The 17,152-nt window shown below is 44.1% G+C and overlaps 1 protein-coding gene across 1 annotated transcript in view; it reads right to left on the bottom strand.

Annotated features, from left to right (window-relative positions):
- Positions 1–17,152, bottom strand: part of LOC120999187 (peptidase M20 domain-containing protein 2-like) — a 157,184-nt gene that overhangs the window by 42,009 nt on the left and 98,023 nt on the right. Inside the window, exons 4-5 of the mRNA XM_040430063.1 lie at positions 4,333–4,475; positions 3,388–3,542 (exon numbers count right to left, since the gene is read on the bottom strand). Coding sequence (XP_040285997.1) covers positions 3,388–3,542; positions 4,333–4,475 — 298 coding nt within the window. The remainder of the gene's footprint in view (positions 1–3,387; positions 3,543–4,332; positions 4,476–17,152) is intronic.

The following is a 17,152-nucleotide window of genomic DNA, read 5'->3' as shown; positions in this document are numbered from 1 at the left end:
ATAAAATGCCAGGGCAGTATAAATACCCCACAAGTGACCCCATTTTGGAAAGAAGACACCCCAAGGTATTCCGTGAGGGGTATGGTGAGTTCATGTAAAATTTTATTTTTTGTCACAAGTTAGTGGAATATGAAACTTTGTAAGAAAAAAAAAAGGAAAAAAAAAGAAATAATTTTCCGCTAACTTGTGACAAAAAATAAAACTTCCATGAACTCACTATGCCCATCAGCGAATACCTTAGGGTGTCTACTTTCCGAAATGGGGTCATTTGTGGGGTGTTTTTACTGTCTGGGCATTGTAGAACCTCAGGAAACATGACAGGTGCTCAGAAAGTCAGAGCTGCTTCAAAATGCGGAAATTCACATTTTTGTACCATAGTTTGTAAATGCTATAACTTTTGCGCAAACCAATAAATATACGCTTATTGCATTTTTTTTTTATCAAAGACATGTAGAACAATAAATTTTGAGAAAATTTTTTATAGAAATGTAGTTTTAAAATTTTCAACAGAAAGTGAAAAATGACTTTTTGAAAAAATTAAATTTCAATTAATAACAAAAAAAGTAAAAATGTCAGCAGCAATGAAATACCACCAATTGAAAGCTCTATTAGTGAGAAGAAAAGGAGGTAAAATTCATTTGGGTGGTAAGTTGTATGACCGCGCAATAAACCGTAAAAGTAGTGTAGTGCAGAATTGTAAAAAGTGGTCTGGTCATTAAGGGGGTTTAAGCTAGGGGAGCTGAGGTGGTTAAAGTCATTTCCCTATCCATATTTGTTTGCAGAGCACTTGCCATGCTCTTAACCACATTTTGCTGCCATTTGCAGCCCTCTAGCCCTTCCCATGACATTTTTACAGCCATTTCAGTGCTCAAAAGTTCGGGTCCCCATTGACTTCAATGGGGTTCGGGGTAAAGTTCGGGTCCCGAACTCAAACTTTTTTGTGAAGTTCGGCCGAACCCGTCGAACTCGAACATCCAGGTGTCCGCTCAACGCTAATTATAAACAATACTGGTTACAAGTGAGTCATTTTATTGAAAAATCTTTCCTTTGTCTCATGGTTACTGGTGGATTAAAAAAGTGTTGACTTTTTGAACAGCCATGTATGAGCATTAAATCAGCAGATGAAATCAAGCAGCCTGTAAAATTTTGTAGTGTCTACCCCTGGATGAGCTACTGCGATATCACTAGAATGTTAGAATGATAGGCAGCGCTGTGTTTCCATGAGGTACTGTATGCTGATATGACATTACAATTGTTCTTCAAATAGCATGCTGAGACATCATGAGTAGATTTCAGGCAGGTACACTGATGTGACACCACAACTGTGTTTCTGTCAGGTAAACTAGTATGACTTCACAAGTAGGTTGTGGTCAGGTTAAGAGCTACCAGCTTCTGTATATTAACATGATGTAAACTGCTGTGACATCACAAGTGGGTTTTCAGTAGGTACTGTGAGCTGCTTTGACACCACAGCTGTGTTTCTGTCAGGTGAAAAATTGTGACATCGCAAGTAGAGATGTGCGAGTTTCTCAAAAATTTGATTCGGACGGTTCGCCGAATTTCCCAAAAAGATTTGATTCAATCCGAATTTATTTGTGGCGAATCACGTTAAAAAACAGCTATTTCCTGGCTGAAGAGAGCCTGTATAGTGGTGTAGAACACTGTGCCTTGCAGTAACACACATAGAGAGTCTGCTGTGGTAGTGAAACAATACTGTGAGTCCGTATGACATGCAGATGAAAGGCGTCGCTCTTAGAATCACTGCACACTTCACTTATTTGGGCAGTCACTGGGCCAAAACTGACCAAATAACTCAAGTGTGAACTCGCTACAACTCTGTTACACGCTATATACTTTTATATATGAAATAAACACATCCCAAATCTTGTTATATCAGATCGCACTTTCAACCCAAAAGCAAGGATGAATGGACGTACTTTTATATATGAAATAAACACACCCCAAAACTGGTTGCATCAGACGGCAAATTCACCCCAAAAGCAAGGATGAATGGACGTACTTTTATATATGAGATAAACACACCCCAAAACTGGTTGTATCAGACGGCAAATTCACCCCAAAAGCAAGGATGAATGGAAGTACTTTTATATATTTGAAAGTAAGACACCCCAAAACTGGTTGCATCAGACCACACTTTCAACCCAATAAATAGGATTGCTGCAATTACTTTTTAAAACAACCTAAGGAATCGCTCCTATTACCCAGGCTTTACACTGTCCTATTGGACCCTGCTCTCTCCCTACAGTGTGGATAATCCCTCCCTTCTATATCCCTACACTATGAATAATCTTTCCCTGAACTGCTCAGTATTTTTTTTTTTTTTTTTTAATAAACCTATTCCTAATCACTGTCCCTAGTGCCTCTAACGTCTCTCCCTGCACTAAGCACACTGTAAAATGGCAGAAACCGAGTAGGCTGACACTTTTTATAGGGCTGTGACATCACAGGGCTGGCTAGCTGCTAATTGGCTGTCTGCATGGCATTGTGGGTGCTGCCTTGTTCCCGGGTTTCTTACTTTCACTTTGTAACTTGTGCAGCAGCCATTTTAGAAAAAAATGTGATTCGTTACCACGAATCACGAGGAAATTCAATTTTTCCTAAAATTCAGATCGAATTCCACTTTGTCAACTTCGATTTTCTCATCTCTAATCACAAGTGGTTCAGCAAAATAAGCTCAATAGTGGATAAACCATGTTTACCATCAAATAAGCAGTTGTAAACCACGGAGTCCATACACTGTTCTTGAGTCCACTGATGTTGTTTTCCCTGGATCCATGCAACAAAGTTTATTTTTGCCATTCAGAAGCTGCATTCTTGATTTACATTTTATGTTATCATCAGGTGCAGATGTCCCCACTTTCTCCAACTATAAGTTCAACAAATGTAGCCCCAGAAGAAGCTAGATGCAAAATGTGCATTGGGGCATGGTGTCTAACTGGTCGGTATCTAACCTTGCACTTGTTCCCCTTCTTTGTCCTGTATTATACCTTTGTTTGTGCTGTGCAACTATGGCTTTCTAGTGAATCTATTTGGTACATCGCCACTAGCAGGGTATGTAGGGAATGTGTGTATGGGGGTTAAATAACATCAGGTTAGTGTAACCACCATTAGTCTTCTATTATCTTTTCTGTGCCTGTCATTACGATTTGTATCGCTGACTATTTATTATATACTGTATTAAGGATTTGTGATATTTATATTTGTTTCTTGTGTTATATTTCAGTTTGGTGGAGGTTCTTCATTTATGCAAGAAGATCAAAGCTAAAAAGGTCCAACATCTCAAGTTTTTAGGTCGAGGCAAAGCAATTGAATTCCTCCAGTATCATGTTCTGAAATAATGACAACTTATCATATGAACTGACCTACCTTACATCCAGTTGCTGTAGCTGCAGAATTAAAGCAGGCATGTGCCTTTTCCCGTAAATCAGCAAGATCTTTAAGTGATGGTGCACGCAAATAAAACTGTAGTTCAGTGTAATCTGGGATGATGTTAGGTTTCACACCACCATTTTTTATTATTCCTGAAAGACAAAATATCTGTAGGTGAATCCGGGAAGTGTCGATCTGCGGGATACTAAAGTATTACATGAATGTGACAGAGCTCTATCAGCTAAACTTGTTATACTCTGTAATCTGCATCTGGATTCTGTAAAAGTATATTATATACAAAATAACTTATTTATCTGATCATCTGGTTGTTCAAAAATCAGTAAAAATACATTGCAATGGAATAATGTTTTTTCGGTGCACTGTTCTCTGTGTAAGGGCTCATGCACACAACCGTACTGGCTCAGTGCCTATGCTTCAGACCGCAAATAGTGGTCCGCTATGCATCGGCGGTGCAGCGCTTCAGACCGCAAATAGTGGTCCGCTATGCAGCGCAGTGACATCATCAAAGGTCCTTTACCCAGGTCCTGAAGAAAGAAGAAAGAAGAGGAGATCTGCTACGCGACCATAATTTGTTTATTATTTTTAACCTCTCAATGGACATTTTACTAAGCATTCTTTATAACCATGTTATAAGGGAAAATAATAAAATCTACAGAACACCTAACCTAAACCCGAACTTCTGTGAAGAAGTCCGAGTTCGGGTCTGGCTACCAAAAATGCTGATTTTTCTCACATGCATGCAAAACGCATTAAAACGCTTTGCATCCTATCCGGCCCTCACACGTGACGCCCATGTGAAAGAGGCCTAAGAGAACAACTAATAGATAAATGTCAATAAAATATTGAAACATATAATGTGCAGAAGTCCAATCTCTGCGGAATTCTTAACACTATTAGAAAGTTAGTCAGTACATTTCTCACCATGAACTCTCCAGGTGGGTTTCATTTGCTGTCTTAAGACAGAGATATTGTTGTATGCAAGAATAGCAGCATCTAAAGCGTTAATTCCTTCCCATGGGTATGCAGCAGCATGAGAAGCTTTTCCATAATACTTCACAGTCATGCTAGGAAATAAAAAGACATTTTAGCAATTATTTCTCTTTTCTATGGAATATAACCAGTGCACAAGTTAAGAGGGATGAAGATATGAAGACACGCCCTTTGCAAATTTTAAGTGGTAAATATTTATATACATACTGTATGTGTTTGTGTGTGTGTGTGTGTGTGTTTGGGGTGTGTGTGTAAATGTATTATGAATGATGTTTCTGCTTCATATTGCAGGGGTCATCAAATGCTGCAGAAGAGGAAATAAGAAAAAGAGGAAGGTTCCCAAATTGAAGTGCACTAATGGTGAATGCACACGTGGCAGGTTTTACCTATTGTATTTGTGCAGAAAAAATCCACGTACTGATCCCCTAGGGCAGGGCTGGCCAACCTGTGGCTCTCCAGCTGTTGTAAAACTACAATTCCCACCATGCCATGCTGTAGGCTGATAGCTGTAGACTGTCTTGGCTTGCTGGGAGTTGTAGTTTTGCAACAGCTGGAGAGCCGCAGGTTGGCCAGCCCTGCCCCAGGGGACAGAGGGGTAAAACTTAACATTTAATGTGAACTAATTTAAAATAGGTGGACACTTAGAGGAAGAGCCTCTACAACATAAACATAAATAACAGCCCTACGGGCCTAGACTGAACAACAAACAATCAGTATGGGAAAGATGGTAAAAATAGAAAACAGGAACGTTCTCACCCGGTTGTAGATGTGGATCAAGGGTTCTCTCAAAGGTTCTTGAGAAGGGAGACGGACCTGTGTGGATGATTCACCATACTGGAAGGTACCAGGCGTTAGTGCCCCTTTACGTAATAGGGTGGCGGGGTCAATTGGCCCTAGATAACCCTAAGTAAGGGGCAGGGGCTAGTACGCCCTACCTATCTATACGGGGAACTTGCCCCGCAAGGAGCGTCCCCGTCCGGATGCCTGACCCTGTTGGGGCGGAATCCCTAATATACCCTAAAAGGGTGCTCCCTACGTGTCACGTTTCAATTCGTGAAGGAAAATCATCAGGGGAGAATATGGAGATGACAAGGCTATGGATGGGGCTTGTATAACCATAAAAAATAGATGGTAGAGGAGGGGATGTAATGGTCAATATGTGTCAAAAAAATCAAACATGGGTGTAGGGTCGGTCAGACATAACCACCCAAATGACCGCAACAAAAACCTCCTGTTTGGGATATAGCTGCACCAGTGGGTGCCAGCTATTCTGGACAGAGAATGACCGCAGGATGGTCAGAATCTAGGAGGGCTGTCAACAGAGTGTGCTCACCTGTCAGCGTCTTTTGAAGATGCAAGGAATCACGCCAGTCTGCCCTGTACCGCCCCACTTCCGGTCATGTGACTAAGATAAAAGGAAGTCACATGTGCGGTGGAACGCAAGGAAGTGAGCGTGCGTTCCAAGGGAGACGCGGTCCGTGGTGCGCGGCACCAGGGAATGACGTCACGCCTCATGCAAAAATCACATGAGCAGGAGGCTGGCCACGGAGTGCGTCGGACCAAGGAAGGAATGCCCACCGCTCAGGCCCCAGGGTGGGGTCTATGGTTTAAACAGGGGGCGGGATTAAGCATCAAGCAAAAATGTTAATGCAAGGTAAATGCAAACCAACATAATTGCAGGAGGGACCCATGGTTAGAGGGTTCCCATGGTAACAAGTAGTCATTTGGTAAACCAAACTATTAGAGGCAGGCTCTCAAAGGACACCAGCCGCAGGAGAAGAGTAACTGGCATAATGAAAGCGCAAGAGAGGAGAAAAGGAAAAGGTCTAAATAAAACAACTGAAATTGAGCTGTTCATTCAAGCCCATAGGGGCCATGGTTTTCAGATAGTATATCCAGCGTAGTTCTCGCTGCAATATTGCGCGGTCCCAATCCCCTCCCCTTGGGACACCACAGACCTGCTCAAACAGCTGGAGGGAATTCACGTCGAGAATGCTGGCCTTTTGGCGAGTATCGACGTGGACTATTCGAACATCCCCCATGCCTTGGGCATTGGGGCAGTAGAACACTTTTTGAGCACCCGTGGATGTCAGTACCGCGCCCACAGCCTATTTGTCATTTCCCTCTTGGAGTTCACCCTGACCACCAACGTCTTCTCCTTCAATGGGAAACTCTACCACCAGCTCAGGGGCACCGCGATGGGGAGTTCATGCGCCCCGTCGTATGCTAATCTGTTCCTGGGCTGGTGGGAGGAGACCCTGGTGTTCAGGGAAGAACGTTCCATTCTCATGGACCAGGTTGGCATGTGGGCGCGGTACATCGATGACATCTTCATCTTATGGAGCGGTAGCGAATCCTCGTTCCGCTCCATGGTGAGGATGCTCAACGATAACCAGATCGGCATGCACTTTACCTGCGAGGTTGGGGGCACCTTGTTACCCTTCCTTGATGTCCTCATCTCCAAAACACCATCTGGTGAATTGGAGACGTCGATTTATCGCAAACCGACGTCTACCAATACCCTGCTTAGGTGGGAGAGTAGCCATCCTCTGCCACTTAGGCGGGGTATTCCCAAAGGACAATATCTCAGGTTAAGGAGAAATTGTTCAACAAAACGGGAATTTATCAGACAAGCAAATGATTTACGTACTAGGTTTCGGCAGCGCGGTTATCCTGACAGTGTCCTGAGGAGGGCGTTTGAATTTGCCCTACACTCGGACAGAACATCTCTCCTCTCCCCCAAACCTGACACGGTGTCACCTGCCAGCATCATCTGCCCCATCATGACCTTCGACAGGGCTGCGACTGATATTAGAAACATCCTTCAGAAAAATTGGGGCATTCTTCAACTAGACCCAGATTTGAGAGCAGCGGTGGGAGACTACCCACATGTCACCTATCGCCGAGGACGCAGCCTCCGTGACACACTGGTGTCTAGTGAATTTACGCCCCCCATTCCGACAGGCTCAACATGGCTTAGATCTGACGTAAAGGGTTGTTACAGGTGCAATAGCTGCATTGCCTGTCCCTATATAAAAACTGGGAAAGTATTTAGCAGTGCGGCCACAGGCAAGGAATACCGCATACATCATTTTATTAACTGTAGGACTCAGGGAGTCATCTACCTCCTGTCTTGTGAGTGTGGCAGGGGGTACGTGGGTAAAACCATACGGGAACTCCGCAGACGTATTGGGGAACACCTCAGCGACATAGCGAAAGCTAAGGACACCCCTGTCGCCAACCACGTCCACAGTGAACACAATGGTAAAGCCTGCATCTCTGTAATGGGGATTGACCGCATCCTGCCCCCAAAACGTGGAGGGGATTGGGACCGCGCAATATTGCAGCGAGAACTACGCTGGATATACTATCTGAAAACCATGGCCCCTATGGGCTTGAATGAACAGCTCAATTTTAGTTGTTTTATTTAGACCTTTTCCTTTTCTCCTCTCTTGCGCTTTCATTATGCCAGTTACTCTTCTCCTGCGGCTGGTGTCCTTTGAGAGCCTGCCTCTAATAGTTTGGTTTACCAAATGACTACTTGTTACCATGGGAACCCTCTAACCATGGGTCCCTCCTGCAATTATGTTGGTTTGCATTTACCTTGCATCAACATTTTTGCTTGATGCTTAATCCCGCCCCCTGTTTAAACCATAGACCGCTCCCACCCTTGGGCCTGAGCGGTGGGCGTTCCTTCCTTGGTCCGACGCACTCCGTGGCCAGCCTCCTGCTCATGTGATTTTTGCATGAGGCGTGACGTCATTCCCTGGCGCCGCGCACCACGGACCGCGTCTCCCTTGGAACGCACGCTCACTTCCTTGCGTTCCACCGCACATGTGACTTCCTTTTATCTTAGTCACATGACCGGAAGTGGGGCGGTACAGGGCAGACTGGCGCGATTCCTTGCATCTTCAAAAGACGCTGACAGGTGAGCACACTCTGCTGACAGCCCCCCTGGATTCTGACCATCCTGCGGTCATTCTCTGTCCAGAATAGCTGGCACCCACTGGTGCAGCTATATCCCAAACAGGAGGTTTTTGTTGCGGTCATTTGGGTGGTTATGTCTGACCGACCCTACACCCATGTTTGATTTTTTTGACACATATTGACCATTACATCCCCTCCTCTACCATCTATTTTTTATGGTTATACAAGCCCCATCCATAGCCTTGTCATCTCCATATTCTCCCCTGATGATTTTCCTTCACGAATTGAAACGTGACACGTAGGGAGCACCCTTTTAGGGTATATTAGGGATTCCGCCCCAACAGGGTCAGGCATCCGGACGGGGACGCTCCTTGTGGGGCAAGTTCCCCGTATAGATAGGTAGGGCGTACTAGCCCCTGCCCCTTACTTAGGGTTGTCTAGGGCCAATTGACTTCGCCACCCTATTACGTAAAGGGGCACTAACGCCTGGTACCTTCCAGTATGGTGAATCATCCACACAGGTCCGTCTCCCTTCTCAAGAACCTTTGAGAGAACCCTTGATCCACATCTACAACCGGGTGAGAACGTTCCTGTTTTCTATTTTTACCATCTTTCCCATACTGATTGTTTGTTGTTCAGTCTAGGCCCGTAGGGCTGTTATTTATGTTTATGTTGTAGAGGCTCTTCCTCTAAGTGTCCACCTATTTTAGATTAGTTCACATTAAATGTTAAGTTTTACCCCTCTGTCCCCTAGTGGATCAGTACATTACTACTATAATTTTTGGGAGTAAATAGGTCCGGTCGTCAAACCCGGCCTCACTGTGTTTTCAGAAAAAATCCACAGTGGATTAAAGTACAAGTAACTGCTTCAGTTTCTGCGCTGACATACTCTGCATGGAATTACATGCTTATTGCGGATTTTCAAATCGTTCAAGTATTTTCACCATGGATCTCAACACTTTTAATGTAGAAAGGGTGAAATTTTACAGTAAATTCACAGCACAATCTGCAGCAGATTTGTGGCTATATTCACGATGGAAATTTTCTGCCACATGTGGACTTACCTTTTTTTACGGCGGCACTTCAACCTAAGTTAGCGCTAAAATTATGCACTGTATCTCCGTGCCTGCAGCTACCTCCTGTAGCTGAGGGCTCTGGGCAGTGATCAGAGACCGTAACAATGGTCTCTGATCACGTGATCGCCGGGATACACTGTATCACGGCGATCACTGAAAATTCCGGCAGCTCTCATGTAAGAGAGGACGGAGAAAGCCTCCGGTGCAGTGATTGGGTCCCCCAGCTTTCCCATAAGGGAAAGCTGGGTCCCGATCCTCACCTTCCCCCGCCCTCAAGAAAGATGGCGGCAGCGGCCCGGCACATGTGCAGACTTTAAGCCGGCCGCCCCTGCACCAGGTTCTCTATCCTCAGGAGAGGAGAGAGAGTAATAATTATACCCCGATCGCGTCCCGCAGCAACCTGAACGGGAAAATATGGCCCCCAATGTAAATAAATAAAGGGCAGGAGCCCCCCACCCAGTAAAAAAATTAATAAATACAAAATGGTGCAGACATGCGCACTGGTTACTGTGCTAAAGATCTGCCTTCAGCACAGTAACCATCAGGGACCAATAATAACGGTCCCTGATCACGTGGTCTCCATGATAAACCTATAATGGAGATCACATCCATTATATTTACTAAACACAGCCAGGACATGGGCTGTGCTTCTCTCTCCCCTCAGTGCAGTTGTTCTGTGAGAAGAGATCAGACTTCTGTCCTGGCTGTGCGATTTACTGTGAAAAAAAAAATCTATTTATAAACTGTCCGTCCGTAACTGGCGGTCAGTGGGTGTCCGTCATTAGGCGTCGGTCAGTGATGGTCAATTATTTTCATTAGGGACCCTGTGTCCGTCTGTTACTGGCGGTCAGTGGGAGTCCGTCAGTGGGTGTCCATCATTAAGCGTTCGTCATTAGGCATCCGTCATTAGGCGTCTATTAGTGATGGTCAATTATTTTTGTTAGGGACCCTGAGTCTGTCTGTTACTGGCGGTCAGTGGGTGTCCGTCACTAGTCTATTAGGGACGGTCAGTTATTTTCATTTTTTTCTGAGCTTTTTATTTAAAAAAAAAATGGCTCAGAGATTATTCAGTGCAGAGCAGGCATATGAATTTCTCTGCTCTGACCACTCTGAATCTGACACAGCTTTAGAGGCGGAAATATTTTCAGATAGCGGGGACTCAAGCTCCGCTTCTATCCCCAGACCCCATAGCCCTATGGTGGTAGAAGTCGCCACTTCATCTCATCCTCCACCCAGCGGTCCCATCCCTTCTACTACGTGGGTTCCTGCCACTTCATTTTCCCCCCAAGTACCCCAATTTTTATTCACTCCCCAAATTAATGTGGATGTCACCAGTTTTACCCCTTATGATTTTTTACATTTATTTGTGGTTAATTGTGCAGCAAACTAATCTATACGCCACACAGTTTGCTGTACAAAAGCCCACGTCTATCTATATAAGACGGTGAACCCCCACAAGTCCTATCAGTGTTCTTGTATCTTGTGAACAAACTGGAATTTGCAACATACGTAGTTGGAGACATTTTCCTCCGTTTTCTTGGACTTGTTGCCTTTCACTACAGTTCAGTTTTTTCCTTTTTTTCAGTTTGGCGAGACATAGTCGTATGTACAGGCAAATGCCTTTTTAGAAATCTACCTCCCTTATAAGTGTATAGCTTCACTTCTCATCTGGACGTGCCACAAAGATAAGAATGTGGCGGATTTCTAAGGCCTTTCACACGGGCGAGTTTTCCGCACGGGTGCAATGCGTGAGGTGAACGCATTACACCCGCACTGAATCCGGACCTATTCATTTCTATGAGGCTGTGCACATGAGCGGTGATTTTCACGCATCACTTGTGCGTTGTGTGAAAATCGCAGCATGCTCTATATTGTGGGTTTTTTACGCAACGCAGGCCCCATAGAAGTGAATGGGGCTGCGTGAAAAGCACAAGCATCCGCAAGCAAGTGTGGATGTGGTGCGATCTTCACGCATGGTGTCTAGGTGACGATCGGGATGGGGACCCAATCTTTATTATTTTCCCTTATAACATGGTTATAAGGGAAAATAATAGCATTCTTAATACAGAATGCTAAGTAAATTAGGGATGGAGGGGTTAAAAAAAAAAAAAAAAAAAATTAAACTCACCTCAATAAATAACATTTATTAAACTCACCTCATCCACTTGTTCGCGCAGCCTGGCTTGTCTTCTTTCTTCTTCTTTGAGGACCTGGTCCTTTTCTCCCAGGTCCTCAAAGAAGAAGAAAGAAGACAAGCCGGGCTGCGCGAACAAGTGGATGAGGTGAGTTTAATAAATGTTATTTATTTTTTTAAACCCTTCATCCCTAATTTACTTAGCATTCTGTATTAAGAATGCTATTATTTACACGACACCGTTCCCAAACTCAAACCAAACATGCCGATTTTTCTCACGCGCGTGCAAAACGCATTAAAACGCTTTGCACTCATGCAGAAAAATCGTGCATTTTCCCACGACGCGGGATCTGTGGGTGACACTGTTATGGGGGGGATCTGTGGATGGCACTGGTGGGGGGATCTGTGGAAGGCACTGTTATGGGGGATCTGTCAATGGCACTGTTATGGGGGCTTCTGTGGATGAAACAGTTATGGGGGAATCTGTGGATGACACATACCGTATATACCATCTGATGCTATATACTGTATGTGTCATCCACAGATATCCCCCATAACAGTGTCCCTTTGTACGGTAAATAGTGACCCCAATACAGGGGGAGGAGGCTGGCAACTGGTGTTGAAATCTTGGCAGGGCCCGATGAAGTCACTGTACTCTATTACACCGGGCCCCACACACACCAGTATTCATATGTAAACTGTAGGCAATACATATGTAAACTGTAGGCAATCCATATGTAAACTGCAAGGTAGCGCAATCCACGTAGTACTCACTATGAAACTCCCGTACTAGCAGGCACTGCAGGCTGGCCGGTCACTCACTTTCTGACGTGCCTGTTCAGCCTGCTTCATTAATAAAGTGGGAGGAGCATGCGCGTGACGAAGTGAGTGAGTGGCCAGCCTGCCTGCTAGCACGGGCGTTTCATAGTGAGTACTATGTGGATTGCGCTACCTTGCAGTTTACATATGGATTGCCTACAGTTTACATATGGATTGCCTACAGAATACTGGTGTGTGCGGGGCCCGATGTATTAGAGTAGAGTGACTGCAACGGGCCCCGCCGCGAGTTGCCGGCCTCCAGCCCCTCCTCCCTCCCCGCTGATACATCGCAGCCGTCGATGTATCAGTGTTAGCGGAGTAAAAATGTCAGCATTCGCCCCATAAGATGCAGGGGCATTTTCCCCCCACTTTTGTGCGTCTTATGGGGCAAAAATACAGTATACTCTTTATTTCATCATATAATAATTTTGCACTTAGCATGCTTACTACACCACTAGATGCATGCATTAAGGGATCTAGTTTTTAAAATAGGGTCATTTATAATGGTTTTCAATAATTTTGCAGCTCAACGCCATTACATGTGTGCAATGGGGCCTAAACCATTTTCAGTTTATTATCTGAAAGGCCCCAGGTGCCCCTTCATGTTTGGGCCCTGCCGTGTGTCAAGACATAAGATTAGGGCCACATCGGGGATATTTCTGTAGACAGGAGAAATGGGGTGATACAGTTTGGGGTGTACTTCTTCATTTTCATATGCTCTGTAAAAAAAAATCTGTCTTTAAATTGACACTTTTGTGTAAATAATGAAAAAAATATTTTTTTGGACTGCTTAGCATCCATTTCTGCAAAAAACTAGGGGGTCTAAAAGATTGATAAACCCCTAGAGGAATACCTTAGGGGGTCTAGTTTTCAAAATGGGGTCATTTATGGGGGTTTCTATAATTTTGGCAGCTCAACGCCATTACATGTGTGCAATGGGGACTTAACCATTTTCAATTTATTATCTGAAAGCCACTGGGTGTTCCTTTATGTTTGGGCCCTCCCGTTTGTCAAGACATAAGATTAGAGCCACAATGGGGGATTTCTGAAGACAGGATAAATGGGGTGATACAGTTTGGGGTGTACTTCTTTATTTTCATGTGCTCTGTAGAAAAAAAATCTGTCTTTAAATTGACACTTTTGTGGAAAAAATGAAAAATATTTTGTTTCACCTGCTTAGCAATAATTTCTACAAAAAACTAGGGGGTCTAAAAGCTTACTACACACCTAGATGAATGCCTTAGGGGTAGGGATGAGCGAACCCGAACTGTATAGTTCGGGTTCGTACCGAATTTTGGGGTGTCCCTAACACGGACCCGAACCCGAACATTTTCGTAAAAGTCCGGGTTCGGGTTCGGTGTTCAGCGCTTTCTTGGCGCTTTTTGAAAGGCTGCAAAGCAGCCAATCAACAAGCGTCATACTACTTGCCCCAAGAGGCCATCACAGCCTTGCCTACTATTGGCATGGCTGTGATTGGCCAGTGCAGCATGTGACCCAGCCTCTATATAAGCTTGGGTCACGTAGCGCTGCACGTCACTCTGCTGATTCAAGCATAGGGAGAGGTTGCTGCTGCGACGTTAGGGCGAGATTAGGCAGATTAACTCCTCCAAAAGACTTCATTCGGTGATCAATCTCCAGCTGTGGATCATTGAAGTGCTAATATCGAATTGCTCACTTTTTTGAGGCTGCCCAGAGCGTTTTTATATAATTTTTTTCTGGGGTGATCGGCGGCCATTTTGTGGCTTGTGGTGCGCCTGCACAAGCTACCACCAAGTGCTTTTAACCATCAATAGTGTGGTTATTTTTTGCTATATCCTACATCAGCTGCAGGCTGAGCCTGTGTCACCGAAGTGCATTTAACCATCAACAGTCTGGTTATTTTTTGGCCATATACTACATCAGGTGCAGGCTGAGCCTGTGTCACCCAAGTGCATTTAACCATCAACAGTGTGGTTATTTTTTGGCCATATACTACATCAGGTGCAGGCTGAGCCTGTGTCACCAAAGTGCATTTAACCATCAACAGTGTGGTTAATTTTTGCCAATATACTACATCAGGTGCAGGCTGAGCCTGTGTCAACCAAGTGCATTTAACCATCAACAGTGTGGTTAATTTTTGGCCATATACTACATCAGGTGCAGGCTGAGCCTGTGTCACCCAAGTGCATTTAACCATCAATAGTGTGGTTATTTTTTGGCCATATACTACATCAGGGGCAAGTTGAGCCTGTCACCCAGCGCCTAAAAAATAGACCTGACATTTCTTTTCAACCAAATCTGTACTGTTTTAGCTGGTCAAGTTATTTGTAGTGACCGTAAAAGCACACTTTTTGTTCTGGGTTGAAAAACTATTCCCAAATTTGCCATTCTCAAAATAAGTAGTTTATGCTATATCAGGCCTACTTGAAATCTATCCCAAAAAGGATATCTTAGATTCAAGGTGCTGATAGTGTCATTCAGAAAAACTTAACACACACGCTACCGTGCAGATACAAGTCTAATTCTGTGATTAAACGTATACCTGTCACACAGCGCAAAAAAAAATAGGCCTCACATTTCTATTCAACCAAATCTGTACTGTTTTAGCTGGTCAAGTTATTTGTAGTGACCGTAAAAGCACAGTTTTTGTTCTGGGTTGAAAAACTATTCCAAAATTTGCAATTCTCAAAATAAGTAGTTTATGCTATATATATCAGGCCTACTTGAAATCTATCCCAAAAAGGATATCTTAGATTCAAGGTGCTGATAGTGTCATTCAGATAAACTTAACACACACGCTACCGTGCAGATACAAGTCTAATTCTGTGATTAAACGTATACCTGTCACACAGCGCAAAAAAAAATAGGCCTCACATTTCTATTCAACCAAATCTGTACTGTTTTAGCTGGTCAAGTTATTTGTAGTGACCGTAAAAGCACAGTTTTTGTTCTGGGTTGAAAAACTATTCCAAAATTAGCAATTCTCAAAATAAGTAGTTTATGCTATATATATCAGGCCTACTTGAAATCTATCCCAAAAAGGATATCTTAGATTCAAGGTGCTGATAGTGTCATTCAGAAAAACTTCACACACACGCTACCGTGCAGATACAAGTCTAATTCTGTGATTAAATGTATACCTGTCACACAGCGCAAAAAAAATAGGCCTCACATTTCTATTCAACCAAATCTGTACTGTTTTAGCTGGTCAAATTATTTGTAGTGACCGTAAAAGCACAGTTTTTGTTCTGGGTTGAAAAACTATTCCAAAATTTGCAATTCTCAAAATAAGTAGTTTATGATATATATATCAGGCCTACTTGAAATCTATCCCAAAAAGGATATCTTAGATTCAAGGTGCTGATAGTGTCATTCAGAAAAACTTAACACACATGCTACCGTGCAGATACAAGTCTAATTCTGTGATTAAACGTATACCTGTCACACAGCGCAAAAAAAATAGGCCTCACATTTCTATTCAACCAAATCTGTACTGTTTTAGCTGGTCAAATTATTTGTAGTGACCGTAAAAGCACAGTTTTTGTTCTGGGTTGAAAAACTATTCCAAAATTTGCAATTCTCAAAATAAGTAGTTTATGCTATATATATCAGGCCTACTTGAAATCTATCCCAAAAAGGATATCTTAGATTCAAGGTGCTGATAGTGTCATTCAGAAAAACTTAACACACACGCTACCGTGCAGATACAAGTCTAATTCTGTGATTAAACCTATACCTGTCACACAGCACAAAAAAAACCAGGCCTCACATTTCTATTCAACCAAATCTGTACTGTTTTAGCTGGTCAAGTTATTTGTAGTGACCGTAAAAGCACAGTTCTGGGTTGAAAAACTATTCCCAAATTTGCCATTCTCAAAATTGTGGTGAACGGGAACAATAAGGAAAACATCTAATAAGGGACGCGGACGCGGACGTGGACATGGTCGTGGTGGTGTTAGTGGACCCTCTGGTGCTGGGAGAGGACGTGGCCGTTCTGCCACAGCCACACGTCCTAGTGAACCAACTACCTCAGGTCCCAGTAGCCAGCAGAATTTACAGCGATATTTGGTGGGGCCCAATGCCGTTCTAAGGATGGTAAGGCCTGAGCAGGTACAGGCATTAGTCAATTGGGTGGCCGACAGTGGATCCAGCACGTTCACATTATCTCCCACCCAGTCTTCTGCAGAAAGCGCACAGATGGCTCATGAAAACCAAGCCCATCGGTCTGTCACATCACCCCCATGCATATCAGGGAAACTGTCTGAGCCTCAAGTTATGCAGCAGTCTCTTATGCTGTTTGAAGACTCTGCTGCCAGGGTTTCCCAAGGGCATCCACCTAGCCCTTCCCCAGGGGTGGAAGAGATAGAATGCACTAACGCACAACCACTTATGTTTCCTGATGATGAGGACATGGGAATACCACCTCAGCACGTCTCTGATGATGACGAAACACAGGTGCCAACTGCTGCCTCTTTCTGCAGTGTGCAGACTGAACAGGAGGTCAGGGATCAAGACTGGGTGGAAGACGATGCAGGGGACGATGAGGTCCTAGACCCCACATGGAATGAAGGTCGTGCCACTGACTTTCAGAGTTCGGAGGAAGAGGCAGTGGTGAGACCGAGCCAACAGCGTAGCAAAAGAGGGAGCAGTGGGCAAAATCAGAACACCCGCCGCCAAGAGACTCCGCCTGCTACTGACCGCCGCCATCTGGGACCGAGCACCCCAAAGGCAGCTTCAAGGAGTTCCCTGGCATGGCACTTCTTCAAACAATGTGCTGATGACAAGACCCGAGTGGTTTGCACGCTGTGCCATCAGA

This window comes from Bufo bufo, chromosome 4 (genome assembly GCF_905171765.1).
Source record: "Bufo bufo chromosome 4, aBufBuf1.1, whole genome shotgun sequence".
Lineage (NCBI taxonomy): Eukaryota > Metazoa > Chordata > Amphibia > Anura > Bufonidae > Bufo > Bufo bufo.
The sequence above is the reverse complement of the archived record's forward strand: the minus strand, read 5'-3'. Positions and strand labels throughout refer to the sequence as shown.